A 27,349-nucleotide genomic window follows, 5' to 3' on the forward strand; every position below is an offset into this window, starting at 1 on the left:
TTAGTTCCCTTTCTTTATATGTGGAGTCATTATGAAGATATTTTCCTTCTTCGGCTATTTATGAGGATGGTCTCCTGTGTGAAGTTTAAATATCAGGACCATACCGTTCTTGTAGCCTTACGGAACAGGAATAATATACGGAATTGTGAAGGGCCACTTTTATCCCTTACGTATTATTGCTTTACAAGTGATGATGTCCATGGAGTAGTGTTAAGTGAATAGCAGTGTCACCCGGATAACACTGTTAACCGAAGTTCAGAGTTGTGTCAGGGGTACGGGTCCCATGGAGGGTTATTGTAGGGAGCTTACTCACGTGTCCGTAGTACTCATATGTCCAAAGTACTGACATGGTTTTCGCTTCGCTACATGAAGAGGAGAACCCCAGCTGGGGTACTCTTGCTTGCAGAATAGTGATGTGCATTTCTAAGGGTGGTGCAGCGTGGGAATGTAAGTATAATACTGTTATAGGAAGGGTATTGATGTGCATGTAGTATTTTATGCGAAGGATTCAGAATTTACGCCTCCATTATATGAGAAACATTATTCTATGAAGTATATGGATATTTCACGAAAGATATTGCGTGAACATTATTGATGTGTCAAGATTTTCGATGGTCAAGAGTGCAGAGGTTCCCATACTACCGTTATATGAAAGTACTAATGGTTGAGCTATATGGAGGAGTCGGAGTGCTATTATACTAAAAGTATCATTACGTGCGACGTCCTGTGGCGGGATCAGTACGATTATACTGAGAGGACTATTATTTAAACAGTCCGAGTGTGCAAGGAGTATTGTTATATTAAGAGTAGTTTTTTGAGAATAATACTTTTAATTGAAGAGCACTACTTTTATGTATGGACTGCTGTACCATGTTGAGTAAGACTATCCCCGGAATAGCATTATGTGAAGTGTCTCGATATAAGCTTAACGGCTCCATTATATGAAGTACAGGATTGTACAAATCCTGTGGATTTACTGGAATACTATTCTTTGAAGAATATTGCGACGCACAGAGTACTATGATGTTAAGAGTACTTTTGTCTGTGCGATATTGACATTCGAGGACTGGTATTATTAGTCCGGCACTATTTTGTGAAGTGCATGAATATCCCAGGGAAATTATTGCCTGAAGAATACAGATGTGTATTCATTTCAAATAATGAAAATTGTGGAAGTTCCCGTAGTACTGTTATATGAATGTATTAATGGATGAACTATAGTGATATTTGCAAAGTACGGTTAATTGTACAGCACAGTCGCATAAGAATAATGGATCATCTGGAACTATATTCTGTGAGCCATCTCCCGTGTGGGTAGTATTCTTATTTGCAAAGCACAATTGTGCAATGATAATGCATGTCTCCGAATAACTATTATTTAAAGCGTTTCGATATACCCAAACTGCTTATCTATGGGGAGCCCTATTCTATTAACCGTAGGAATATACGAGTAGTAGTATATAATAAGTTAGAAGTATATGCCCCGAATATTACTATGGGGGGGATAGAAGATTGAACGCCTTGTTATTTGAATAAAACCATTCTTCATACAACACTGATGTTTTTTCATTTGCTATACCTTATCATTTAAAGGGTTAGAATCCTGGCTGTAATATAATGACATAACAGTTTTAGGAAGTCCTTTGATGTATCTGCAGTAGCATTCTTTTTGGAAAAGCGGTATCCTAAAAGTAGTATTATATGCAGAGTACTGTCCTCCCTAGAATATCATTGGTGTCCATAACATTAATGTTACCATGATATCTTTGACAAGAGAATACGTATATGCCTAAGATACAAACCACTTATCTTTTAAGGAAGGGGAGATGAAAAAAAAGAAGTAGAACAAGTGCCTAAAATGAAGTTTATACATTGAGGGTACTGCGACATTGAGGACAATTCTCCATTTCAGGAGAAAAATAAATATATAGAGTAAAATCATATAAATTACTTAAAAGTATCGGCAGATATAAACCTGAAGCTGAAAGGAAACATGCACGGGAGAAGTAGTCCCATATAACCAAAAGAGACAAAGGTAACTTAACAAATAAGAGTACGTAAAGCAATGTTAAAAGAGAAGGAATCAGCCCAGAAGAAGGGAAGTAGGAACGGCAAAGAACAGTTATAGTAACATATGAGGTGGGATATTCACCGGGCCCAATACTACATCAAATAAGAGAAGGGTTGATTGCAAACATTCGTGTGCCAAAATACACGCGATTATTCGCGGTTAGCGATAAACATATATAAGTACGAAATCTGTTACATATATTAATTGGTGTTCTAAATTTTTTCTTGTTTGTATTGAGCGTTATGGCTTGAAGTACAAACTCTACAATTTTATTTGTTGCCCCAGGATGTGATATCCTATGATACCCTTTGTGAGTTTATAAATGAAAATATATAATTGTTTAAAATAGATTTATTTCTTCTTTGAAGTTTCAGAAGCTTCCTTAAAACCTATTTTGTTTTTGTAAAAATATAACATACTTTCTGATGTAGATTCTGGAACAGTTACGAAATTCGTTGTCTCTACGGTTAGCATAGAGGTGTCCCTTTTTGTCGTATCCCACATCGTAATCATAAGAGATCTATGTTGACTGCATGGGTCACTACTGGTCAAGGGTCTAACATGAAAGCTCTGTTCTTACGTGTATATTCTGTGTTGCCCTGATTTCGAATATAAGAATTCAAATTCTTTGGATCGCAATACTCACAAGACTTTTATTTTACTTCTTTCTATTCCATTGCAAAGTATGAGCAAAGTGGCTATGAGAATAACCTCTTAATTTTGAGGAGTCCTCCCCCCTTTTATATATAGCAGTATTTTGGCAATGGGAAGATTCATTGAGAATGAATAAAAGCAATAAGCCGCCCTTTTACTCATGTAATGTGTGGATAAGTTGCACCAGAGTGTTATATATAAATCCACGGTTCATGACATAAGAATCCCGCGTAAACCATCCTGTTAGAGAAAAATATGCCCCGAGGAGGAAATTATATATGGATTTAAGAAGCACGGGTTTAACTCAAAATGGAAAAAGGGGAAAGTAACGGTTATTCGTAAATAGAATGAAACCTAGGGAAGAATATAAGGAACAAGAAACGGGCAGAATGTAGAGGAAAAATATAAAGGTGGGGAGCCTACCCATAAGCCTTGAGCGCCCCCATACACGAATACCCGAAGAAACAAGTGCATCTTCAGACGTGAGACTACATTTAGAAGAGGTGCGAAGATTGGAATGTGAGCTGAACATATGTTTTTTTAAGGAATTATTCAAAACTGAAATTCGTATTTCACTAAATTTAATCAAGAATCCAAACTATCATACTTTAAATTGAGAGTTTTCATCAAAGGCAACTAAGCGTACTCTACAGTATATGTTGACAGCCTCCAAGCTGCGTATCAACCCGAATGTATTGTTCCCTTCCGGCAAAGTAGAATTATTCTGAAGCCACAGAATATGGAATTAGTCAGATCCGCGAAAAGTTCGAAAGTTAAGGATCATAGGTGAGTTGACAAGACTTTAATATTCGCGGGCTTTATTAAGAGCAATACTGAACACCTTCTCTGGTACCATTTATGACTTGTAACAAGTCTTATTCCCGAACAATCCTGTAAGAAATATTTAAAACTCCCGCCCATAGCATAGCAAGAGCTAGGTTGGAATAGTATGAACTGCTATACTCTATATATCTAATAGCCTACACCGGCAGACTGATTTAGTTGTGAACTGGAAGATGTGGAAAATTATCCCCACCTCACTTTATCAAAATTACTATAAACAACAAACTTGATCACTACAAATCCTTACGATTCCGTCACTGTCTCCCAAGAATAATCCCTCCAGAGTGTAATTAATGTGATAGGAATATTCTTCTCTATCACTAAAGTAATAGTCCTAAGAAATATATCATCTCCTTAAGGAATAACATATCTATGGATTAAGCTAAAAGATAACTCTGGGCATGTTACGAGGGTATGGAATTTTTTTATTTATTTTTTACACGTATTAAAAGAGGGTTCATTTCCTATTTAATCTCAGCTTCCCATCTTGTTCTTTCATTTTAACTTTAAAAAATCAGCAAAAGAGTATATTACCTACAAGATCCCTTATTCTTTAGGATTGATTAACAGGAAAAAACTAATATAACAGAAATCCAGGAAGATTTTATCGGAATAGTGAATGATTGGATTTATTCCGATTATTTTTTTATTCCTTTCTCTCGTTCGGCTAATATTTAAGCACGAAGAATAAGGAGAAGGAAGATCTACAATTATACGTCCTTTTCTAGTCCAGGAAATAAGAATCTCGTGATATATTTCCTATGATGCCCACCGTATTAAATAATGAAATCATTATAAGAGGTATAATTAGTTCTTTATCAGAGGATATAATGGTATATCCCTCATATTATGAAATCACCAATCTATAATAACGAGATTAAAAATATTAAAGTAAAAGAAAAAAGACTGGTATAACCAGAGCCCCAGCAAATTCATGTCTCTACGACCCCATAAGTATTATATGATATAAATGTACATTAATAATTAGTAAGATTCTAAACTTAATAGATAGACCAGAAAAATTGCCTAAAGTTCTATCCTAATCTGGATTAGCTTTCCAATAGTGCCTAGAGGCCGGCCCGAAATCACAGCGGCCAAAACCATGTAATTAGGTTACTAAAATAATAAATGTGGAATGATTGTCAAGATCAACCGAGAACTGGGCATGATTAGTTCCTACCCAAGCAATTATAGATTATAGAAAAAAATATAGAAGGAATATTTAGTCATTAACCCTCTTTTTCCCCTCGTAAACACCTCCACTATATAAGGAGTCGTCTATATGAGTTCCTCAAGTAAATCTGATAATCACCTGCCCTTAGCAAATTACTTAAAATCTCTTTTGAAGGAAGAACAACAGGCAAGCCAAACGTCGGACCGCCTTATGTGGTACCCCACCCCATCCTGAAAAGATATTAATCTGTCCTATACCCTATATGAAGAGATGAAAAAACTGTTTAGTTTATATAGGAAGAGGCGAAGTAATAAGGGAATAAATATATAAGCTAAATGAAAGGTAAAAAGAAGACTCAAAAGAACCAACAATTTGAGTGGTTTCGCCAACAACAAGCCAACCACAGCCAAATCAATATAAACAGCTTAAAGCAGTTCAGCAACAACAGACCTAATAAGCAGGAGCCATAATAGATAAGAATATAATGTAAGTATTACAGACGCCCTCAAAGACAAAATTATACCGCTATTTCAGCCGGGGGAAACTAAAGGTCCATTGCAATATATAGAGACAGAAGATGACCACTAGGAAAATAGGGAAAACTCCCTTCAGAAGATACAAAAATAGAGCAGACACTTTATCCCCAGATCCTGTGAATCAGATTAGCCCTTATGTTACTTCCTGCCCCCCCCCCCCCCAAATCCTACTATTATAATCATAGAAGAGCAGAATCCGATAAACACAGACCAAGAATTCACTTCCCGATGAGGCCGAGCAAGAGAAACCTAAGGAACAAATCTAATTCATAAAAGCCAAGAAGTCAAAACGAAAGTTACAGATCCTATCCTATTAACTGAACTCTCATGAATGATGTGAACAAAATATCTCCCCTAATAATTTCGTCTTAATTGTCCAAACTCACATGAGGCATATGAAAAACCACCAACAACAAAGCAAGTTAAAGGACTAACCTCCGGCAAGCCAAGTACGAACAACCAAGAAAAGTACAGCTCCCTATCTTCAAATCAAAAACAACAATTAAGCCCCGATGACTATCTTCCTATAAGCTCCAGACAAATCAAGAATAACAGGTTGAGATTCATTGAAGTTCCACTAACCCACAAGCCTCTAACTAAGGGACATCAGGATAAGGAACAGGAAACCCCCGATCCGGAGAAGCTGGAGTATCAAAAAACACTCTGAAAAGGAGAAATATCCACAAAACAGCGAAGGAACAGTCAGACCAACAAGAAACAGAACCGCTGTCTCAAGTCCAAAAACAGCTACCATCCAACTTATTCCAAAACAGGTGAGAAATATAGGTTTAACAAAAGAGTACATCCAAAAGGAAAAAAAGAAAAGTAGCCATATGTGGAATGCAATACTTCATATACCTCAAAAGTCATTAACAAGACAAGATTGACCCTGGACGCAAGACAACAACAGCTGATGAAAGGAAGTAGGGTTACCCCAAACAACATGGAAAGTCGGCTAATCCAAATAAGGCTTCACAGCCCGGACGTCCCACCGAGGCAAATTCCGTTCCTGTAGATTCGTAGGATCCCAAAGAACGTCATACTTCTCCCTACGCCTACCGGACCCAAACTGCATTTAAACAACAAATCAACCCCAAGGAAGTGACGCAACAGCATCAAACAGCAGAAGAATGATCTCGCCCCCAAAGAGACAGAAAGCCAGAAAGTAATAGTCACTAAGGGTCTGCAAAAGGAGACACCCCCTGAACCTCAGGACAACAGGAACAACCGCGACTTAGGAATGAGGGTACGTCAACCACCCCGTCACCCGTAACCCATGATCATCCAAAACGGCTCGTATCCAAAACGCGTCAGGAGAAGACGATAACGGGGCGCGGACAACTAGAAGGACGACCACCATTGAAAAGTTCTTCACTTAAGGACCATTCGCAGAGCAAAATATCTCCATAGGGAAACGAGCGGCTCAGATCCGTCGAGACCTCCCTCATGTCATATAAATGATCGAAAAGAGAACGAAGTTCTAAGTTCTGAGAAAAGCACGAAGAAGTCTACCACTGGGCCCAAAGGAAAATGAAGACAAAATGCTTCCAAGCACAAGCATAAAATTAGAAGGAATGTTCAAACCTCAAGCCCCCAGAGAAGGATCCAGCAGATTAAGCCCACCCTCTCCAAGTTATCTAAAAGTCCCCTCCTTACATCCAACGGACCTCGCCCCCAAGGACAACTTATATAGGTTCCTAGGTAAAAGAAGCATCCGCTAGCGATATAATCCTCCGTAGGTTAATTCCCCAATAACCCATAGCTCCCCAGAGGAGCCGAGGCTCATGCAGTAGTGTCTGGACTAGCTGAAAGAGGGAGTAACCACAGGAAACTCAACAGGGCTGCCCAACGAAGTTAAGGATAAGGATTTGAAAGGAACAGGCATCAGCCGAGATCCAGGAGCTCAGGAACTCATTATGAAGAACCAATCAGTCAAACTGGATCTGAGCCCCCCCGTCTAAGCTTCGCCTCCAACAAAGTAGAAGTGCGAGTTACCATACGAGAATTATAGCCTGGATGGATAGGAGCAATTTAACCAGAAAAAGAATCCAATCCCCAACAGGTAGGGACCTCAGTGACAGCAACCGACAGCAGGAGATATCGTAAGAATCCGGATGCTTAAGTCAAGGAATCACAGGATGTTCCCGGGGAGCATAGAGTATATATACGAGAGCCTTAAACTAAGAGAAAGAAACAAGCAAATAATAATTGATTCCTTTAGCAGATGGGGAAAGCCCAAATAAGTTTCGAGATACAACGGATATCGAAAAAACAGCATCGGGGCCAGCCGAAAGGAAGATTAGATCCCAGCGAGCAATCTAAGCATGACTCAAGCACGCCAAGCTACCAGGAGGGTATATCTAGGACTACATAAGTCTCTGAGATAGGGATCAGTTACCTTGTGCGTAAGGGCAGTAACAAGTCCAGGCCGCCAACGAGAAAGAAGGTGACTGGGGATCCCCTCAAACAGAACACCGAGGGGGATATCTGATGAGAGGGGGCAATGGCGGATTCTAATCTCTTAATGCAAATGAGGAGCCAGACAAATCGTAAAATGGGCTGAAGATCTGATTGGAACCTAAGGCGCGACCTTACGGACAGCTGAGCATCCTCTGAAGGGTCTTCGAAGGATTAATCGACGGAGGGACTGGTTAAGGAGGAACCTGAGAGATATCAGATCCAACAACTCGGGCCAAACTACCGTGGGACAGGTTTGGAGAAGGAGAGGAGTGCACTCCAGAGTAAAATGGCGTCGAAATATGAACACCAGAGCCACAGCTGAAAAAAAGCTATCAAGGAGAGGAAAAGATTAAAGGAATCTGGTGAGAAGGGAAGTGAAGAGGAGGCTCAGTATGGAGCAAGGGCGCTAAGGGGCAGAAGAGAGGGAGTCAAGAAGGAGGGCAACTTCCTGGAGTAGTAGATACTGGAAGAGTCATGAGCTGTCTTTTAGTATGGAGTGGAGGAGCATCAAGAATATTACAAGATGTATCCAGGCCGGACGAAGGCGAAATGACTCCGGAGGACAAGAGAAGGGAGCAGTAACTGCCAAAACGTTCGGTCCCAAAGATATTTAACCTCAGACAAGAGGACTGCAACACTCCAGGGAAGCAACCGCAGATATAGACAACAGAAGGGGGAATCAGTCCAGCAGGAATCGGCTACCATCACTCCAGTGAAGGGGGCTAGGAAGAAGGAACAGAATCACGAAGATAACAAAGAGATCCCATAAATCATGATTTATGAAGCCCCGAATAAAAGACTGACGATGAAATAGTAGCCCTCAGGACTATCTCCCCGCAGTAGTACTCTAGAGAGTCCTAAAGATACCTAGGGCAAGGGAAAAGCGGCACAGCTCAGAAGAGTTGTCCCATCACAGCAGCTTCGTCAGAGGAAGGATAAACTGCCTTCTTAAGGAGAAGGAGTCTCGAGTCAGAGAACAAATAGAGCGTCCGGAGTATATCAGCGGAGAAGCCCAAGTAAACGATCGACGAGCTGAGAAATATGGGAGCCAGGATGAGAAAGAAGTTATGATAAGGAGGAGGGGCAGGACAGTAGGTAAGCGGGTGCGAAGAGGAGGAGAGACGGGACTGAAGGCGAAGAAGTGACAGATGAGGCATCGAATTGATGTAGCAGATAGGGGGCACTCCCACACGGAGGCACAAGTATGGGGGATATTTCGCAGGACGAATAGAGCCTTCAGGCGGCTCTTCAGGATATCGTCAGGCAGGAATCCAGGGGGGTTTAGAGGGCTCGGAGAGGAAGGATAAGGACAAGGTTGAGCTCAGCTTGGTGGGATCAGGACTTGGATCCTCAAAGGGGGGGGAGAACGGACGGTCAACCTGGCCCAGCAAAAGGTAGCTGCGGGGAGGGGACCCATTATCGCGATAGGGGGAGGAGACAAATCTATTCACACTGAAGCGGCCGCGCCAAGTAGAGTTGGGGGGCAGGGGGAGAGTCACTAGAAATAGAAAATCTGACTTCAGGCAAGGAGAGACCTGAGTAATCTGATAACATGTAGGCGCTGGTTAAGGAGAGATAAGATTCGGGTATTGCATCTCTTGCAGAGGAAAGTAAATCCCTAAGCGTCCACTCCCTCAAAAGAGATGACGCCGTGAAGGTATATGAGGGGAAGGGAGTCTCATTGACCCATGTGCTGTTCATAAGTCGGAGACAAGAAGGGACCAATAAAGTATCAGACAAAGAGGACCACCTGATTGTACAACACCAGTAATCAGAGGAGGCGACCCAGTGGTTTTTAACCACATGGGCAAGCGGCCGCTAGCAGCGGGCGAAATCATAGAGATTAGGAATTGGAAGGGGCTAAAATCCAGAGCCAGGAACCTAGGACATCTCGTCCAGAGGTATCTAGGCCAGCCCCCCACTAGTTCGGAGGCGTACTCACTCGAAGTATCGAAGGGACTCACTAACCCCCAGACAGTGCAGGTCGAGGTTCCGGTAGTGGCCAGAAACTACACGAAGAGGTGGGAGTCAAGCAACAGTTAAGCCACCCGTGAAAACTATGGGAAAAATAAACCTGAAGCAGGAGAAACAATTCTGGGAAGGAACCGGAGGAGGAGGTACCGGAAATAATTGCTCAGTAGGACACAGTAGATATTGTATAGGTTCGTACGGGGGAGAGGAGGAAGCTTATGAAGGATTCATAGGAAAATGGAAGAAGGGGATAGGCTCCGCAACACGAGAAATGGATTGGAACCGCCAGACGGGGAGGCAGAGCCTCCTGGCAAGGGAGATTCTGGGGGGACAAGTGGATGAATATAAATGGAAGGGCATTTTATCATGTGTAATGTATGAAGCCCTGAACGGGAGGAGTCTAAAAGTCATGATTAACCAGAAACAACATATCCTCTGGGACAACAGACATTGGAACAGGATTTTATCTCGAGGAGTCAACAATTATTGGGCCGATAACAGTCATGGGCAAGCGATGTTGCTAGGATTAGCGTGTCTAATAAGGGCATTACTAGGATGGGACATAGACCAAATGGCAACCCGTCAGGCAACAAGGGCTCTATGTGGACCTGTCTGGGATCTCGTAGGGATAAGATTAGAAAATCCAGTGACTGGGGAAGGATCCTTAAGCGTCAAGTCACAGGATCAATTTCTGACTCTCCTAAAGGGCGAGACTGGGGGGACGGATGACCAGCTAACCAAGCTAGGCTTTCTGTCAAGTATATATTATGGGTTGACGAGCTGTTGTGATACTGCACGTCATTATGACTTGACCCCACTGATAAGAGTGAGTGGATATCAAATGCAACAGATGGGTCCGTGCACAATAGAGGGAGATTCACTACAGTGCGGAATCCACAGCAAAAGCGGGGGCTCCGGGTCGCTGAACATTTGGCGAACAGGTATCGGCACCGTCCTTCCCGAAAAATCCCTCGACACTAGTATTGGGGAAGGACCTAAGCTGAAAGTAGATCCCTCCGAAGAAGACGAAGTCAAGAGAATCCAGAGGGATTCTCTTCAAGGATCGCAACTCGTCCAAGCCTGGGTAGCTGCACAGGCACAATGCCAAGGGGGGAAAAGGGGGGGTGAAGATCGGTGTTCCAGGCAGGTCCAGGAAGCCGTAGAACAAGCGAAGAAGAAGAAGGACATGCCTACTGGGGAGCTAGAGCGTGACCGAATCAAAGCGGATAAACCCCCCAAGCCGGAGCAGGGCGCCCGCGCCCTAAGGCTCCCTGAGCAACAAGGAGGGGAAACAGCCCAGGAACTTAACAGCCAGGAACACCAAGATCTCAAAGGTCCAGCAGCCCCCAACAGGGTAGTAGCGGAGGGTTCCATACAGAAGTCTGAACCAGAGGGAAAAATCCAGGGACGAGATCTTGGCGATGATGTAGGTGACTCTAGGGAAGATGACGGAAACTCACAAATGAAGAAAGTGCAAACGACAGCATCGTCCTCCGTAGGATCAGGCCCGATAATAGGGGGGATAATGGGATTAATTTTGGCCGTAGCCAGTGTTTATGGTCTATATAGAATCTTCAGGAGGCGGGGGCGGAGCCGTGTAGAACCACCGATGCAGCTAAGTGCAGGTATCACACGAAGAGTAGCATATAGGTAGAACAGGAGACTCATGGGATCTGGAAAACACTTCCATGAAAAATGCAAGTAGGCTTCCACAGGGGGGGGGCTAGGGTCAACCCAACAACTATGTCTTTAGCTCAGGTTCAGGTGAGCGAGTGGACGATCTCTCTAGGGGGGGTCTGACCAGACGGCGGGGAATGGACGGATTACTTCAACAATCAAACCGTTGGTGCCGACGCCACTTCATTAGAAGGGAATATTAGGGGGTAGTTGGGGAGGAGACGTGACGTTCTGGGAGGAGGGGTTGGACCAATCAGGGATTAAGCCAACATTTGGAGCCCTAAGGGAAGGATAGCGGTGTGATGAGTCTGTTGAGGGGCACTGGGGTTAAACGGCGCAGCTGGCGTTTGGGCTTTAACCACTAAGTCCCCGAAGATGAGCGTCAGGTATTGGGTTCGGAGTTAAAAATCTGGGATTCCTGACTCCCCATGCGGAGTTAGGGGTTTTTGGGTTCGTGATTCGAGGGTGAGGTTCAGTTTCAGGCCTCGCGGTTCGGGGGTTAGGTTTCGGGGTTTAGGGGTTTAGGGTTAGGTTTAAGGTTCACCGTTCGGGTTTAGGGTTCAGGGTTCGGGGTTCAGCGTTAAAGCTTCAGGGTTCAAGCTTCAGGGTTCAAGCTTCAAGGGTTCAGGGTTTAGGGTTCAGGGTCTAGGGTTTAGGGTTCAGGGTTTAGGTTTAGGGTTGGGGGTTCAGGGTTTAGGGTTAGGGTTGAGGGTTCAGGCTTTAGGATTCGGGGTTCAGGGTCTGGGTTCAGGGTTCATTCCCTAATCTTCATCTCAGTTTTTTTTGTTGCGTGATCTTCGCCTTTTAGGCTTAGGTTGTCCTTGATTTCCGCTTAGGACTTATATGGGGTTTCTCACTTATCCTTTCCATTTTCTCTCTTGGCAAAAGCTTCTTTTGGTTGAGCTCAACGTCGAAGGCCGGGGTCGCCTGGGGGTTTCCCTGTCTAATCTTTATCTTTGTGAGCTCAAGCATCTAGGTCTAGGGACTACATGCAGGGGGGGACTTCCAGTTGTCAGAGTTCTGTTGTCAGGGATCTAGATTTTATAGACCCTCGGTTAAGGTGTTGTTGTTCCCTGCTATTGATTATTTTTTCCTCCTTATCGGTCATTCGTTTCGATTTGCAGGTTTGGTGTTTATTTGCTGCTGCTCAGAGGGGCGTTTGGTCGGATTGAGGGTGTAGGAGGGGGGTTGTCGCTTCAGTTGTCTGAGTTAGGTTTTATTTCCTATTTGTCCGCTTCAGGTTGAGGTCTCTTATGATTCCTATGTATTGATCAGGGAGCTGCGGCTTGGGGGTTAGATCTTGTTTTGGCGTTATTTCTTAGGTCCTATTTCTTAGTCATCTCCTTAACGGCTCCACTCTTTAGGGATGACTCTTTTGCATTTAGTGTCCAGTGTTCAGGGAGGAGGTTGTAGTCTCCGGCAGTTAGTGTTCAGGGACTTGGTTTCTGTCTTTATTCTTTCAGAGTTGTCTTTGGTGATGAGATTTCATAGGCCGCTTGGCTTTCCTTCTATTGGGGATTGTTTAAAGCTTGTGACCTGCAGTTTAGAGCTGTCCCTCTATTATTTACCTGTTAGGGTTCAGCTCCTGGATCTATTTTGTAGTTGTTACGCTCATTTTCTTTTATTGGTTCTTTCATGTTGCGAATGTACTTTTCTTTCCTTAATATTTACGCGTCACCATTTAGTATACACGTGGTAATCCTTAGTGTCCATACTTTGCTTCCCAGGGTCCCTTTCGTTGGTCGATTTCTTCTGCTCTCGCCTCCTATTAGTCGTTGTCATACCTCTTCGGCTTAAGGCTTCGGTGCTCACTCGGATCTTCTACCTCTAGGCTTGAGCCCCTACGGTTTCATTATTTGCCTTAAGGCCTTAATTTGCTTCTTCTTGTTGTCTTATAACCTGTTTGGTGTAGTTTTGTTTAGCTTCCTCATCTGACTCACTCTTTTGGGTAGCGTGTATATGTAACCCCTCTTATTTCTCAGTCTTTAGCCGTCAGACCCTATCCCTTAGTGGTTATGGCTCTGTTTCATATTTAGCCTGTCTTAGGTCATTTTTTGTTGGTTCTCATCCAAGACGGACTCCTGGGGGTGGTTCTTAATTTTATTATTGCCGAGATATGCTCGCTGGCTCTGATCCGTAATTTTCCTGTTTCAATGGCTACTCCTCCGTTTTTACTTCTTGAATGTGATCCTGACGACTGAATTGATCCTGGATAATGCCTCTGGTTTTGTCTCCGACAGATTTCTTCAAGCCTTTTTTTTCTGTACGCCCCATGAGGATGGATCCTCGGGTTACTGTTTATTGGTTGGGGAGGATCCTTTAGGGAGGTGTCAGAACCGTTCTTACGTATCAAAATTAATCTGCCTGTATAATTCCCTGATTTTAGTTTCTACTAAAAAATAACTATCAATACAGTAAGTGAGGTAGCCTGTATATCTACATATGTATGCATTTCTGGAGGAATTAGAAATAATTTCTCTATTTTTTAATGAGATTACAGCTACTGATTCCTAATAAGCCACATAATATCTCTAATATCTTAAAAAAACAAAATAAAATAAAAGGAGCACATAAGCTAATTCGAATTCGTCAATAGTAGCCCTTGAAATAATCATGGAGGATTGTTGTCATCACTGGAAAACAATCATATATATGTCGTTCCCGTAAAGGGTTTTGTATCATGTACTGAATCCTACTAGACATTTCCTTTATCATGTTTTCGATTGGATTTTGATTTGGAGCTGTTCTTGTATTTAACATGACTATTGTTTGAATGCTTTCGTGCTATTAAGACTGGGTCACTTTTAATTAAATATTATCTACAAATATAATAATATGTCTTCTGTAGTCATCGATTTAGTGGTCCCTTCCTCCCCCTTGATTTGTGTATGGCCTGTTTATGAAATTAAACCCATTTCTCCCTATCAATCGAGGTCATATGATAATGTATACATAATGGGAAAAGGAATATGCATCAAGATTATTTCATATATACAGGAAGGTTAAAGTTGTTTCCGGGTAAAGAGGGTAAAAACGCATCTGGGGTGCAGAGAAATGAATAATGGAATTCTTCTGTCTCTATCTATTTCGCCCTTAGACCCCTATAGATATTATATATATTTATATATATACGGATCGTCCACTGTTCTTAAGGCTGCTTCTTGGAGAGGAAGTCATCTGTGTCATGTCTTGTCCTTAGAAGGCTGTCATCACATGGCTGTCTGTCGAACCTCTCCGCACTGATTTCGCCGATAGCTAGGTGGACTCCTCTTGCTTATATTGGTCAGTTACTGAATTAACCTATTAAATCCTCCATATAAGATAAAGGCGAGATGGGTGATATCACGAAACTTTTATTCACATCATAATATTAAGTGTCTCCAACAGAACAAATCCAGAAGCGAAAGAGAAATAATTCGTTTAGATAAAAATACACTATGACTTGATATGTCTGATCTCCGCCGTCCTGCAAAGGAAAGAAAAAAACATATACGGCTTAGATATGCGTCATTAACATATAAATAGTTATTTACTGCAGTAATTAATGTATAATTAAGGAAGACACAAAAGGAACAAGTTTTCGGTGGTCAAGATTTTCTCATACAATGAACGGGCAAGGAATGATGCGCCTGAAGGGATTATATAGTGAGAAGTACAGTTGAATACACGATATGCATAGTGGCACATTGGCAGTACAGTATGTGACACTCAACTTCGGAATATCTAGAAACAGGTATCCGCAAATTGTCGGCCTTTTGTGTTCTATTATCCTTTGGCGCGCCCTATTCAGAAATAGGAGTTCCCCTTCAGCTCAGAGAATTTCCCCTGTTTTCTTCTTCAACCTAAGTTGAGGACCGTTCTCATAAATTATTCACCTAATTTCATTTCATCAAACCCAGATAAAACGCCATCATTAGATTCAGAATGGGTGGAACTTACATTCTTATTTGAGTCTTCTCCTCTCAGACATCCATCTTCAGTTAACTCCGAGAAGATGCTGTCCTTTATTAGGGGCATTATCTTCTTCTCCAGGGGGTTATTTCCTGCGACAAATTTTTTAAAAAAGTCTGGAAGGACAGATGGTGTACACATTAGTCATATGTATCTTATTTATATTTCATATGTATAGACTGCTTTCTCCATATAAACATCCAAAAAAAAGGTACATTTGATCCAGGGTAAGAACAAAATAAGAAATTTGGAGAGGCTTCGTATTATTTCTTCAAGAAATCTCTACTCCATATAGCTTCCTATTAGCAACATATAAGTGTCGACAACGAGAAGTTAAACTGAGCAGGAGCTAAAAAAGGATCTTCGGAAGTTAAGGCCATGTGGGGTCCCCTCCCCGGCTTCTGGGGTGGGAGAACGTGTTCCGGTCCTCCTTTTATTCCTAGGGGAGCATTCATCAGCCAAAGCGGAAGTGGATTCGCTGAGAAAAGCCATAGTAGTTTAATTTAATTCCTGTGGTTCATATAAGTATACATAAAAAAGTGTTATTACGTGCGCGAATATTGTCTTAAATATATAACTGAGTTGGGTCTTGTTATTTTATCATAAACTGCGTTAAAATACGTTGAAAGATTTTAACCTACCTTCAAATACGGTGTAGTAGGTTCTAAACTGTTAAAATATGTAGTAAAGAGTACTTCTTAAATAAGGTTGACAAATCCGAAATTTTTAACAAAAGCAGAAGCTTTTACATAAATAAATTAAGACATTATAGAATATATCTTTACCCAATAATAAAAAAAAAAAAAAAGAAACGACATCATAGAAAATGTATAAAATTTATTTCTTCGATCACAGTGCACACCGTTCGAGATATTTATGAGACAAAACAGTGTGTATGTCTTGTTTTTAAGCAAAATGACATGTTCACCAATTATATAAAGGCGCCTTCCTTCCTACAATATATTTCTGCGGCCAATTCTGTTTGCTAAAATCTGCAAAATAGGGCATATAAACGAGTCAGCAAATATTCTTTCGTACATTTGAGGCTAGAAGCCTCTGAAAAATAACGTCTTTACAAAGGCGGCATCTATATTATAGCACCACCTATTCCTTTGGTCAGGCTTACATTTGATACCTATACAAATGGAAGTACTATTTATGCATTCCAATTAAGAAAGAATGAGACCCTTCTTGTATTAGGCATGGTAAAATACCAAAGAAGCGAAGCTATCTTCTTATGTGATCCTCCTGCTGTTGAACGATAGTGAACAGGATGCAGATGACCTCTAATTTAAATCTGGAAGATTTAAAAGAAGGTATTAAATATATGTATTATTCAGAGGTGTTACTGCAGAGCAGGACCAGCGACCGTTTAGATCGAACTTTACTATCATGGACAGTCTTCATTTTTTTTTTCCTTCTTTTTTGGGAAAATCCTATCACGTTTGGCTCGTCTAATCTCAGCCCTCTACAAGCATTAAGGTGAAGTGAAGATTGAAAGCCTTGTTGCAGTGCTTCGGTAATTGAAACTGCCAAGTGTGCAAGACGGAAGCGGAAACACACGTAGCGCCATCGGGGGGATTTTGTTTACAAGGAGCCCTTTGTGACTGAATGGAGAAGTCATGAGAAACCTGTCGGAGGCTTCTTTCTGCCTCACGCGTGTGTTATCACTCGCAGAAATAGACAGCTATGAGCATAAATAATTATTATTGCTGCAGGAGAGTGCGGCATTCAGTGAAATAAGCGACATAATGCGAACTAATGTGGGCCTTAATGATTACCACACCTGTATCTCCAGTGGCGAAGTGTCCGCTGATGTAGAGAGAAATTCCAGGGGGGATTCATTCTCACACACCAGGAGAAGAGGAGACTACCATAAGTACCAACACCACTAGGACGATCACTCTAAAAAAAACACAAGAACACTTGTCCATGTCGTTAAAATAGTAATTGGTTCCTAAATTACACAAACTGCTGTTCTTGTTGTGACTTCTCCCATAAAACAAATTATGAAATCTTGTTCTTCATGAAACTACTTCTCTGTAAATAGGTAGCTAAAACGAAAACAGTGGAAAACTAAAATGGAGCCCCCCGGGGAACCATTGTTTAGGTAAGGATGGCCAAAATTCTACGCAGACAGGCAGGAAAAAAAAGAGAAAAAAATCATGAGTCTGGAGCTATTATCGCAAGGTGATCCATTAAAGCGAGAGAGTGCAGCTTATGGTTATAATATATATATAGAAAAAGATACAAAAAAGGAAGCTACATCCATGCGTGCCTTTATTTATTTATTTTCCAATTTCTTCATGACAAGAGAATATCGATAATACGATTAAGTCATGGGAAACACTATGCTTCCGGGGTTTATTAACCATTTATGACCAAAAAATGTGGCAGTCCTATGGCGTGAGAGGGAAAATATTTTAACGCAAAAAAGGAAGCAAAACGTGAAGCACAAAGAAATTTTTCTGATAGCCCAAGTGCGATGAAAACGCTCTGGAATTGTAATTATGTCAAAAAGCAGAGTAGTATACTAATGCACAGGTAGGGAATGTGTTAAAGTGTTTTAATTAGTACTAACAGGAAAGCGTCATTAAGTGGATTACCGGTTAAGCACTTGGGCCACCTAACCCCCACAAGAAGCCGATGTGGAATCAACAGTCTCTGAGCGTGAACGACATAAGCGGTCACTTTTACATTCTTAGTGGTTCCGTCCTGTTTTTCCATGCGGTGGAGGTTCCGATGGGTAAAAAATTCCGCGCAGTAGCATCGGTCCTTTGTATTGTTTTCCTATCTCTGTGTACTCCCTCGAAGTTTGCTCACCCCTCCTCTAGCTCTCGGCGTATGCCTGTCAACTTGGAGGTGTCTACTTCACGAAATTATTCCCATTCTGCTAATAAATAGAGATGATAAATTTTTTTCTCATTTAGAAATCTTTTGCTTCCGTCCAGTTCTTCAGAAGAAAAAGAGGAAGAATCATCTATATAAGTTGAGTGATCATCTCTGTGCATATTGTCCATTATTTGGAGTGACCACATGCAAATAATCCCTGGGAAATTTTGCATAACCCCATTGTCGTTATAAAATTCGGACCTTCCTCTAGTCTGCATCTATCTGTCTATGTATCGACTGCTCTCACCTGTTCCTAATCTTCTAGTTATAAATTTGATCAATCTATCTGTCGGGTATTTTCTAAAATTGGGTTTACCAAAATTGAGGACATAGTATTGAATTATCCCATTAAATCTGTGCAGCACCCAAATGTTATTTACACATATGTACACGATATTATGAAGAAAGAGCATATAGATTCTCATAAAGTGAAGAAGGAATCCAGTTCCTAGGATTCCAATAACCACTGTTGTGAAAGTCTCCTTCACAATTCATTTCACTTTTTGGTTCTTTTCTTAAATGAAGGGACATATCCCTTTGGGCATATGATCTCCTCTTTATTTTGTTCCTAATTTTTTTTTAAGAAACTCTCAAGGAATATACATCTCTAGTTTTAACCGACAGGTTGGAAGTTATGGAAGCGGCTAGGAGTCTCATGGGTTTTCCGACTTATGCGCAGTGTAGCTTATCTTAAATAAATTGAAACTCATTTGGCTTCCTAATGACAGGGACAAATCTTCTGGAGGAATAGGTCAAATTGATGCCTATGTATTTTCTGTTAAGGTGCGTAATCTCTCTGACAGCTGATTAATAGTTAGAGATCGTTCTCGCTTTTATCGCTTTTACCGCTTTATCGTTTTTATCCTTCGATGCTCATATATCATATATAAATTGTTTAGCTTCAATAAAGAAGAAATTTCGAAACATAACAGGATCATATTTTCGAAGATGAACCTTTTTCTATATTCCATCTGTGTTATCGTCCTCTCTTTGGTATAGGGGGGTATGAAGCTATTCTTTATGGGGTGTAGAATAATGTCATAATAGGCATATGCTGCGTTGCAAAATTCCCTTTGTTGCATTACTAAGCTAATCATTTCTACAGAGCCATATTCTTCTTTTATCCAGGACATCCGAATCGTTTCTGATCTGCACGGTAAACATCGTCTTGTCCAAATTTTTCGAAGAGAAGGAGTTCTTTATTGCTTCCTCCCGTTGCATTTTGCTTATTTTGGAGTAATTGTCTTGTACGTTGAAGAGGAAGATGTTTTCCTGACCATGCACATGGGGGAGAAGGGGAAAGACACCAAAAGGAAAATGGTGAAGTATTGAGGTGTGTCTATAATTTCACGTAGCAGACTGCAGAAGTGGCCAGATTTGACAAAGGGTAAATACACTGATCCGGTGAGACCGATCATTTTTCTATATTTTTTCCTCTAGGCTCATGGTCTAAATGATCCCCTCCCCCTTCCCAAAAACAAGTGAACATATAAGCATATATGTGTACACCTGTGCACCCCTACGGAAAGGCCTCCTTAACCATTACGTAGTTCTTCTTCTTGGTGTTAGAGCTTCTTTCAATTTTCTTGAAGAGGAGATACAATGACTGCAAAAAAGTGATGTTTGTGAAGACGTTTTTGTTGACCTCATATTTGGGGAAGAGCCCGTCCGCAATCTCCTTAAAATATCTGTCATTCATCATGGATCCATAGATAACGCCATTCCTGTAAAAGTTCAAAGCATTCTTCGCAAAAAGGAGTGCACATAGTTCGGGCGTCCCATCAGGGATGGATTTCATATTTAGAGTAAACGCGAGGTATTTCTTAATGTTGAAAATGTTTTCAAGAAATATGATGCTCCTGTAATTCTTGGAGTGCATTCCGTAGTAGTCTCTTATTAGCACTATTCTTCTATTTACGTTATAGAGACAAAAATTGTTAAATAAAATTTTTACTTATTTATTCTCAAAATACGATCTGTCTGATTTCATAATGTATCTCTTTTTGAAGCACATTTAATTTTTCATACTTCTGGAGTGAGGACTTCCCCTTTTGATATTTTTCCTCATTCGATCTCTTGCAAATTCGTCGTTGTGATTTAAAAAATACGGAATCTTGTAGTTGAACTTCTTTCGGGGGGGGGGGCTTCTCAGGTAATTGAAAAAGTCTAGCTGCAGGTAGGTGAATTCAGATGGATCCACGGATAATGAGCTCCTTTTCACATTCTCGACATTCTTTCTCCTGAGTAAGTTTTCGAACTTTGAAGGGGAAGAGAAACGAGATAAGGCAGTTTTCTTTGCGCAAGGGGTAAAATCAAGCCGTTCTGATTTTTGCGTTGCCGTCATCATCACCACAACGCGACAAACGAACATAAGGAATAGACGAATGGTTTCGCACCCTACTTTTTATTAATCTGATGGGGAACTCCCTCCTGACATATAATGCGTACTCGATTTTCAAGGAAGAGGGGAAACGAATAACTGGTGGTGATTGTGCTGTAGAAGATGTTTTCCTTCTTCTGGCTCCACTACATGGTTTTCGCTATGTTCTTCTTGGCAATGCTTATACGATAAGCTGGTGCAGGCAAAAACAGGATGATTCGCGGATGAGTTCGTTGCCCTCTATTTTGGTGAAGAAACAAGGTGGCTTCACATTCTGGTGAGAGGGGGGTAGGATCGTGACTCAAGCGTCGACATGTGGAAAAAGGAGAAAAATAAAGGATAGTGTGCCGTGTTAAATATGCACCACTGCAGAAGTGGAATGCTACACCTTCACAACCTAGACGTACAAAAACATAATCACCCAATTTACAGACGCCAGAATCCTAACATCTATCATATGGAAGCCAACCTAATTCTACATTAAAATTCCGTAGCTCCTGGATATTTTATCGAATTTGTCCATAAAGCAAATCTCATCGTTGCGGGGGAAAGGAAAGATAAATCATTGTGAATGGTGTACATCAGAGGTGAAGTAACATAATATGCCAGATGTGTACTACGTGGCCTATGGATCCACTCCTTCTAAATTCATTAATGCGCTGTATGATTTGCTCAATATGTTTCTCATTATATTTGCTTGAAAGGTGTCCTTAAAATTTGTCCTCATTGTGAAATATTGCATTTATTTGCATGAGGGATTTTTTTAAATCTTATATTTATTTATGCAAAATGATTGTGGTTAAAATAATTATTATTATTCTTAGCGCCTGTAGGATTATAATTACGATTATGATTTTTTCTTTTACTAATTCTGAATTTTCCAGAGTGCCAAATTTGATAAGTAGCTCCTTTGCGATATGCTGATATTTAATTAAGTCGTCCACATTGACGTTGGAGTTCGACATGAAGTATTTATCTTTACTCTTGTTCGCTCCTTCTCATGTGTCACTACTCTTTGAGTGTACCTTCACAATTTTGAAATTACAAATAGATTCCAAGTGGGACATATTTTCTTGTGTTAAAATGGACACTTTTAATTGGTCAACATGGAAGGAGGATATATTATTTTTATCTTCAACACCTTTAAATTGAGATATAATTCTTTGTGATCAGGCATGTATATTAATCATTCTATGTTTATTCTTTTGTTGCGAAAACAGATTAAATGTTCTATAAGAATTAATATCACTCATTTGACGTGCAGTTACATACTCAGTTGTGATACCTTTTTTTTTTTTCTTCTTTTTCTTCATAATGCCGTGACGAACACTTGCACATTTCGCCGACATCAAAAAATGTGTATTTAATACACTTTCGATAAACACACAGGAAAGCATTTTTCATAATAGTTAATTTTTTTCCTTTTAAATTCAGTTTTTAAATTTTTGATAACAAAAAAGAATGAGCACATACATGTGTAAGTATGTATATACACCAAGTACAATTTGCATGTTCATCTTTGCATCCACATCCTGATGCAAACTAGGGGGACATTGAACTAAGTTAATTCTATGATTGACAATTTTGAGGGGAATTAAGTAAAAACCATACGCATACAAAATACGATAAATGAAGCTAACGCAGATATATCTACAGTGGAGGGGAAATATATTTTATAATCTCCAAATATATGGAATTTCGAAAGATTTCCTTTTTTTTATTTTCAATGCGTTCGGAATAGGGATGTGGATATGGGGGTTTACCTTCCATCGAGAGTATACACGCACACGGTGTGTATAACCCCTATACGCATACATATGTGAACATGTTACATTTTCATATAAGCTTATATTGGAAACATTATTAACATTATCACTAGTAAGTTCTGGTACTTCAGATTTCACAGTGGCTGTTTTTGCTGACAGCAGGAACTACCTTTATTGGGGGATGCACACATTTTTTTACACTTATTGGGGCGAAATCGATAGGAAAAAATTATGTACATAAAGAGGCGCCTGTTATGTATGCGTGGGTTACAAGTGGTTCCCTGGAGTCCAAGCCGCTTGTGCGTGTTTCAAGTGATGTCGCAGGGTACCGAGGCGTCCGTGAAGAAGCTGCTCGAAATCGATGAATTCTTAGGGAGTAACAAGATCTAGGGGGGTTGGCTGCGAGTTCGCCTAAACGTGCCCCTAAAAGGAGAACGACCCCGAAGACTTTGACTACCATTTCGCAAGAGGTAACCTGGGAAGTACACGTAACAGGATGAATACTTACCAAGGGTTAGGAATAGTTATTTACAAAACGGCATACACCGCTGGACGTTAATGGAGTGATAGGAAAATCTTGGGAAAAAATAATAAGGGGAGGAGAATCACAACAATGGTTACTACGGTGCTTAGCAGTAAGGCATCCTTAGTTTGCTCCAGCATCTGCCACAATAATGGGTAAGGAATATTTATCGCTTTCCTGGAAAATACACATTGAACAAATTGTACACTGCACATATTGCACACTGTAGATTGTCCGTGAACCTGGCTATCCCTTCTTTAGGAAAAGGCACAGAACGGCTTCTTGTTGATGACTTTGCAATTTATTTCATTGCCCCCGTCCTCCTCCTGGCTATGAGAAAGAACCTGAATTTCATTATTTCGCCCATGTACGGGTGCGTCGCGTCTCAATAGTTGTTTCTCGTCTTGGTCCGTCATGGCAAATTTGCCCTCATCTTGGCCCGTGCTATTATAATTCATCACGACACTGCTTAATATCTTGGACGAAGTGCTATTCTCCTCTATTTGGGTTGATTTGCTTCTTTCATTTTCATCAAAACTGGGGATACTCGAGGTCGCAAGTTGGTGTCTTAATTTTGCCTTTTCATTAGGTATAGCAACTTTAAGGAAGTTTCTCGGTTTTACGGGGATTAATACTTCTTTTCGTCTTGTCTGTTCTTCAATTTCCATTTTTCCTGATTGTTTTTTCCCGGTAAAGAGGGAAGAGAAGTCCTTCCCCTCTTCATAATATACTTGGCTTTCTTGACAGAAATTATGTTCATCGCTGTAGTTTTCGTAGTTACTATTGTCAACACTTCTGTCATGGTTATTGCGACTTTTGTTTGGCTTCTGATTCTGGGGGTGATATACGGCTTCACGGTGTTCTCCTTCCCTTTCGTATTTTTCCTCGTTTGTTAGGTCATCCTGCTCCTGCTCCTGATTTTGGTTGTCCTCGTCTTCCTCATCTTCCATTTGGTCCTGTTCCACTTCTTCCCTCTCGTCGTATTTATACTTCCCTGGGTGCTCACAGTACTGATGATAATCTCCATTCTCTTCTGAGTTCACGACTTCGTCGTTGAATCCATGGCTACACATTTTGTCATAATTTTTCATTTCGAGCATTTGGTACTGTGGCGCATTTTTCATGAAGTTCTTACTATTTGCATTATTGTATGTAATGTGGGGAATGTTCTCATTGTGGAGGATATAACGCTCGGTGTTGGTGGACGAATCAGGGATGTTCCCCGGGTTTATCTTCTTAGATTTCGATTTTCCCTGTAACGAATTTCTTCCTTGATACAGATTGGCGTATTTGAGTTTGGTTGCCTCTCGCTCCATTCCGTTATGGGTTTGATTATTTTTGTAGGTAGAACCATACTCAGGTTCGCTATTGTAGTGTCCTTCTTCGTCGTCCCCCTCTTGTTCATCCTCATCTTCTTCGTCCTCTTCGTCTTCGTCTTCCCACTCTTCTTCATCCTCCCCCTCTTCGTCGTCCTCTGCGTCTTCGTCTTCTTCATTGTATTGGTGTTCCTCCTCCTCGTCTTCTTCCGCCTCGCTTTTGCATAACTCTTCGTCGAATTGCCCCATTAGCGCATCGTTGTGCTGGCTTTTTAAATTGTCCTGCGCGCTGTTGTGCTTGCTGGACGAATTTATGGTTCTCTCTGTGTGCTGATTCGCGCCGCTATAATTTTCGTTGTGATAATTAGCCTTACTGTACTCATGGCCCTCATGATTGGCGTTGTCTCTGAACCTGATGCTGTTGAAGGAGTAGGATCTATCCTTGACGTGCATTTCTTCCTCTTCTAGTCCTACCATATTGAGCCAAGGGTGCTGAAGCATAGTGTAGGCCGAGGGTCTCTTCTGAGGATCCAGGGCAAGCATAGGCAGTAAAAAGCTACACAACGGATTAATTTCCTTCTCTGGTATGTTGTACTTGTATTTAAATATTCTGTACAATCCGTACCTCTTAATATTTTTTATATTCCTCAGTTTATACGTATTTTTATTAAAATATTTATGAGAATTGAACCCTGTGTCGATCATATATTTTGGAATGTTCCCCAACACTTCGATCATAAAACTTAAGTGTTCCTCATTTTTATCATATCTATCTGATTTTTGCGGATTAAATAGGAAGTCTCCAGTTACTAGTTCGAATATCATACATGCAAACGACCATATGTCGGCAGTTTCATTAAAACCGCTTTTTAGGATAACCTCTGGGGATCTATATTGCCTTGTTTGTATTTCTGCATACCTTGATTCATCAACCCAGAGACTATTTCCTAAATCACAGATTTTGTAACATGACTTTTCATGGTAGTAAACAGTTGGATCGTAGGGTCTAATACGATAGTCCCCCTCCTGTGTTTTGATGTAAACAACTTTATGGCCGCTTCTGTTATTCTCCTGGGTGTCATCCTTACATGCTTTTCCATATTTTCCTTTTTTTTTCTCCTTATACTTGTCGTGTATTTTCATGGCTTCTGGATGCATTAGCTGACTGAACATCTCGCAGTAGATGGGGATTCTGTTAAAATCCTTTGCTAGGAATGCTACGGATTTCCCGCCGTCACTCCCATCGCTTTTTTGCGTCTGTTTTTCCTGGTGGTTTTCATCATGTTGGCTGTCTCGCTCGTCCTCAAAGTCCTTATCCCGGTCACTATCCTCCAAAGGGTTTTTCCTCAAATAGTCGCTGGGCAAGCGATGAAAAAATAGGGAACACTTGTCATCTCCGTACTTTTCCGGATTATACAAGAAATAATTGTTATAATGGTAGGGCCTCCTCATTAGCGACTCCTGGAGGGCATGTATGTTTTTGTAACTTGTGAGCAGGGACGGATCGGAGTTGGACGGCCTAAGTCTATGTCTAACATATGGAGGTACATTAGTCGTTTTTTTTTTATTTAATTTTGGCCTCCCCACATTGGGTGCATTATCCTTCCGGTCATCGCCGACGTTGACGTCCGCTGTCCAAGCTGGGTCATTTGCATCTGACATCTGTGGGTTGGAACTGCAACAGTCTTTATTGTTCTTCCTGTCAAGGGCTAATTGCTTCCTTACATTATTCTGTTCACCATTTTTATCATTATCTCTTGGTGTGCACCTGCTATTTCGGGTTAGTACTTCCCCTGAGGCGGTAGCCTTGATGGAGCTATTGCTTTTCATGCCACTGATGGGGAAGTTTGGGTTTACTATTGTATTACTATCGACATTGTTGTGATTGCCCCTGTTCAATTCTTCATCTTTTGACACATGTTCCGCGTTTATCTGGAATGCACTGTTGGAATGTTCGTTATCTTCCTTCTTAAAATGGCTGTTGTCCTCTGATGTTCCACTAGCCCCTGTTAATGTCGCAACTTGCGTCTGGGCGTCTCCCTGTTTGTCGCGATTTCCATTTTGGTGTAAATTGCCTACAGTCACCTGATCAACGGCTTGCTTCTCCTTCTTTTGCGCTTCCACTTTTAATCGTTCCTTTTTTAAGAATTTTTTTTTTTTTTTTCTTAATTTCCTCTTTTCCTGTTTGGTTAATTTGTTAAAGTCTACATTGTCCCATTCGTGTTTATCTTTCACCTCGCTCAGGCACGATGACTGGTCTTCTTCCCCGTCGTCATTATTGTCAGTACCTTCAGAATGGCCACCCGGCCCCTGGTTTGCTACTTCGTTTTCTCCTTTTTTAACAAGTTCATTTTGCTGATCATCAACTTTGCTATAGTCCCTTGGTCTCGGAATATTCGACAGGGGAGATACTAAAACGTTTTCCGGCTTTATATCGCTATGTATAATTTTACAAACATCGTGTAAATACTGTAGCCCTATTAGGACATGTGTGGCAATTTTCCGAACTAAGTTTAATGGTATCCCCTTATAATCATAGTGTTTAATCAGGGATAATAAATTTGGTCCCATAAATTCAAACACCATGCAGACATGGATACCATTTGGCCCCTTATGCTCAAAGCTATCAATAAAGGAAACAACTCCCTTTGTCATATTATAATGAAAGAGCCTTTCTCTTTGATGTTCTTTTAATTCTACCCAAGAAGAATCAAAAGAATTTGCCTTAACCGTTTTTAAATAATTGATTTCACATTTAGCTGACTCTGCAAATGATTCGGACCCTTTCTGAATTTTGATGGCAACAAATTTTAATGGTTTACTTTTTAAGTCTGTAGCAACCCAAACAGTTGAGAAATGACCCCATCCTAATTTCCCTTCTATTCTATACCGGTTGTTATATACTTCATTAATCTTCACAGGGTGGTATCCACCCTTGCAATATTCGTCACTTCCCTCATCGTCACTTTCTGTGTATTGTAGTTTTCCCGACGTTGCATCCTGACTACTGCTGTTGTTTGATTGGGACCCTGAATCGCTGTAACTCATTTTTTCGCATCTATCTGGATGAGTACCTGATTTCCGTAGGTCCTCTTTCTTCCTCCGTTCCCTTTCCTTTGTTTGAACACATGCAAA

At 40.9% G+C, this 27,349-nt stretch overlaps 7 protein-coding genes across 7 annotated transcripts; 2 read left to right on the top strand and 5 right to left on the bottom strand.

The window, feature by feature from the left end:
* Positions 1–6,819: 6,819 nt before the first annotated feature.
* C922_05057 (hypothetical protein) lies at positions 6,820–6,999 on the top strand (the record flags this gene model as incomplete). The annotated part of the gene is made up of 1 exon (XM_008820630.1): positions 6,820–6,999. One exon carries the CDS (start codon positions 6,820–6,822, stop codon positions 6,997–6,999), a length of 180 nt encoding a protein of 59 aa, XP_008818852.1.
* Positions 7,000–9,797: 2,798 nt separating this feature from the next.
* On the top strand, positions 9,798–11,363 carry C922_05058 (hypothetical protein; the record flags this gene model as incomplete). Its single annotated transcript, XM_008820631.1, has 1 exon — positions 9,798–11,363. The coding sequence occupies one exon, from the start codon at positions 9,798–9,800 to the stop codon at positions 11,361–11,363; it is 1,566 nt and encodes a 521-aa protein (XP_008818853.1).
* A 6,853-nt stretch (positions 11,364–18,216) lies between these two features.
* On the bottom strand, positions 18,217–18,654 carry C922_05059 (hypothetical protein; the record flags this gene model as incomplete). The annotated part of the gene is made up of 2 exons (XM_008820632.1): positions 18,217–18,290; positions 18,477–18,654. The coding sequence occupies 2 exons, from the start codon at positions 18,652–18,654 to the stop codon at positions 18,217–18,219; spliced, it is 252 nt and encodes an 83-aa protein (XP_008818854.1).
* A 417-nt stretch (positions 18,655–19,071) lies between these two features.
* Positions 19,072–19,311, bottom strand: C922_05060 (hypothetical protein; the record flags this gene model as incomplete). The annotated part of the gene is made up of 1 exon (XM_008820633.1): positions 19,072–19,311. The coding sequence occupies one exon, from the start codon at positions 19,309–19,311 to the stop codon at positions 19,072–19,074; it is 240 nt and encodes a 79-aa protein (XP_008818855.1).
* Positions 19,312–19,318: 7 nt separating this feature from the next.
* C922_05061 (hypothetical protein) lies at positions 19,319–21,351 on the bottom strand (the record flags this gene model as incomplete). The annotated part of the gene is made up of 5 exons (XM_008820634.1): positions 19,319–19,501; positions 19,776–20,182; positions 20,258–20,486; positions 20,797–20,883; positions 21,247–21,351. 5 exons carry the CDS (start codon positions 21,349–21,351, stop codon positions 19,319–19,321), a joined length of 1,011 nt encoding a protein of 336 aa, XP_008818856.1.
* Positions 21,352–21,385: 34 nt separating this feature from the next.
* C922_05062 (hypothetical protein) lies at positions 21,386–21,574 on the bottom strand (the record flags this gene model as incomplete). The annotated part of the gene is made up of 1 exon (XM_008820635.1): positions 21,386–21,574. One exon carries the CDS (start codon positions 21,572–21,574, stop codon positions 21,386–21,388), a length of 189 nt encoding a protein of 62 aa, XP_008818857.1.
* Positions 21,575–23,155: 1,581 nt separating this feature from the next.
* Positions 23,156–27,262, bottom strand: C922_05063 (CMGC/SRPK protein kinase; the record flags this gene model as incomplete). Its single annotated transcript, XM_008820636.1, has 1 exon — positions 23,156–27,262. The coding sequence occupies one exon, from the start codon at positions 27,260–27,262 to the stop codon at positions 23,156–23,158; it is 4,107 nt and encodes a 1,368-aa protein (XP_008818858.1).
* Positions 27,263–27,349: the final 87 nt, after the last annotated feature.

This window comes from Plasmodium inui (assembly GCF_000524495.1).
Source record: "Plasmodium inui San Antonio 1 unplaced genomic scaffold supercont1.36, whole genome shotgun sequence".
Lineage (NCBI taxonomy): Eukaryota > Apicomplexa > Aconoidasida > Haemosporida > Plasmodiidae > Plasmodium > Plasmodium inui.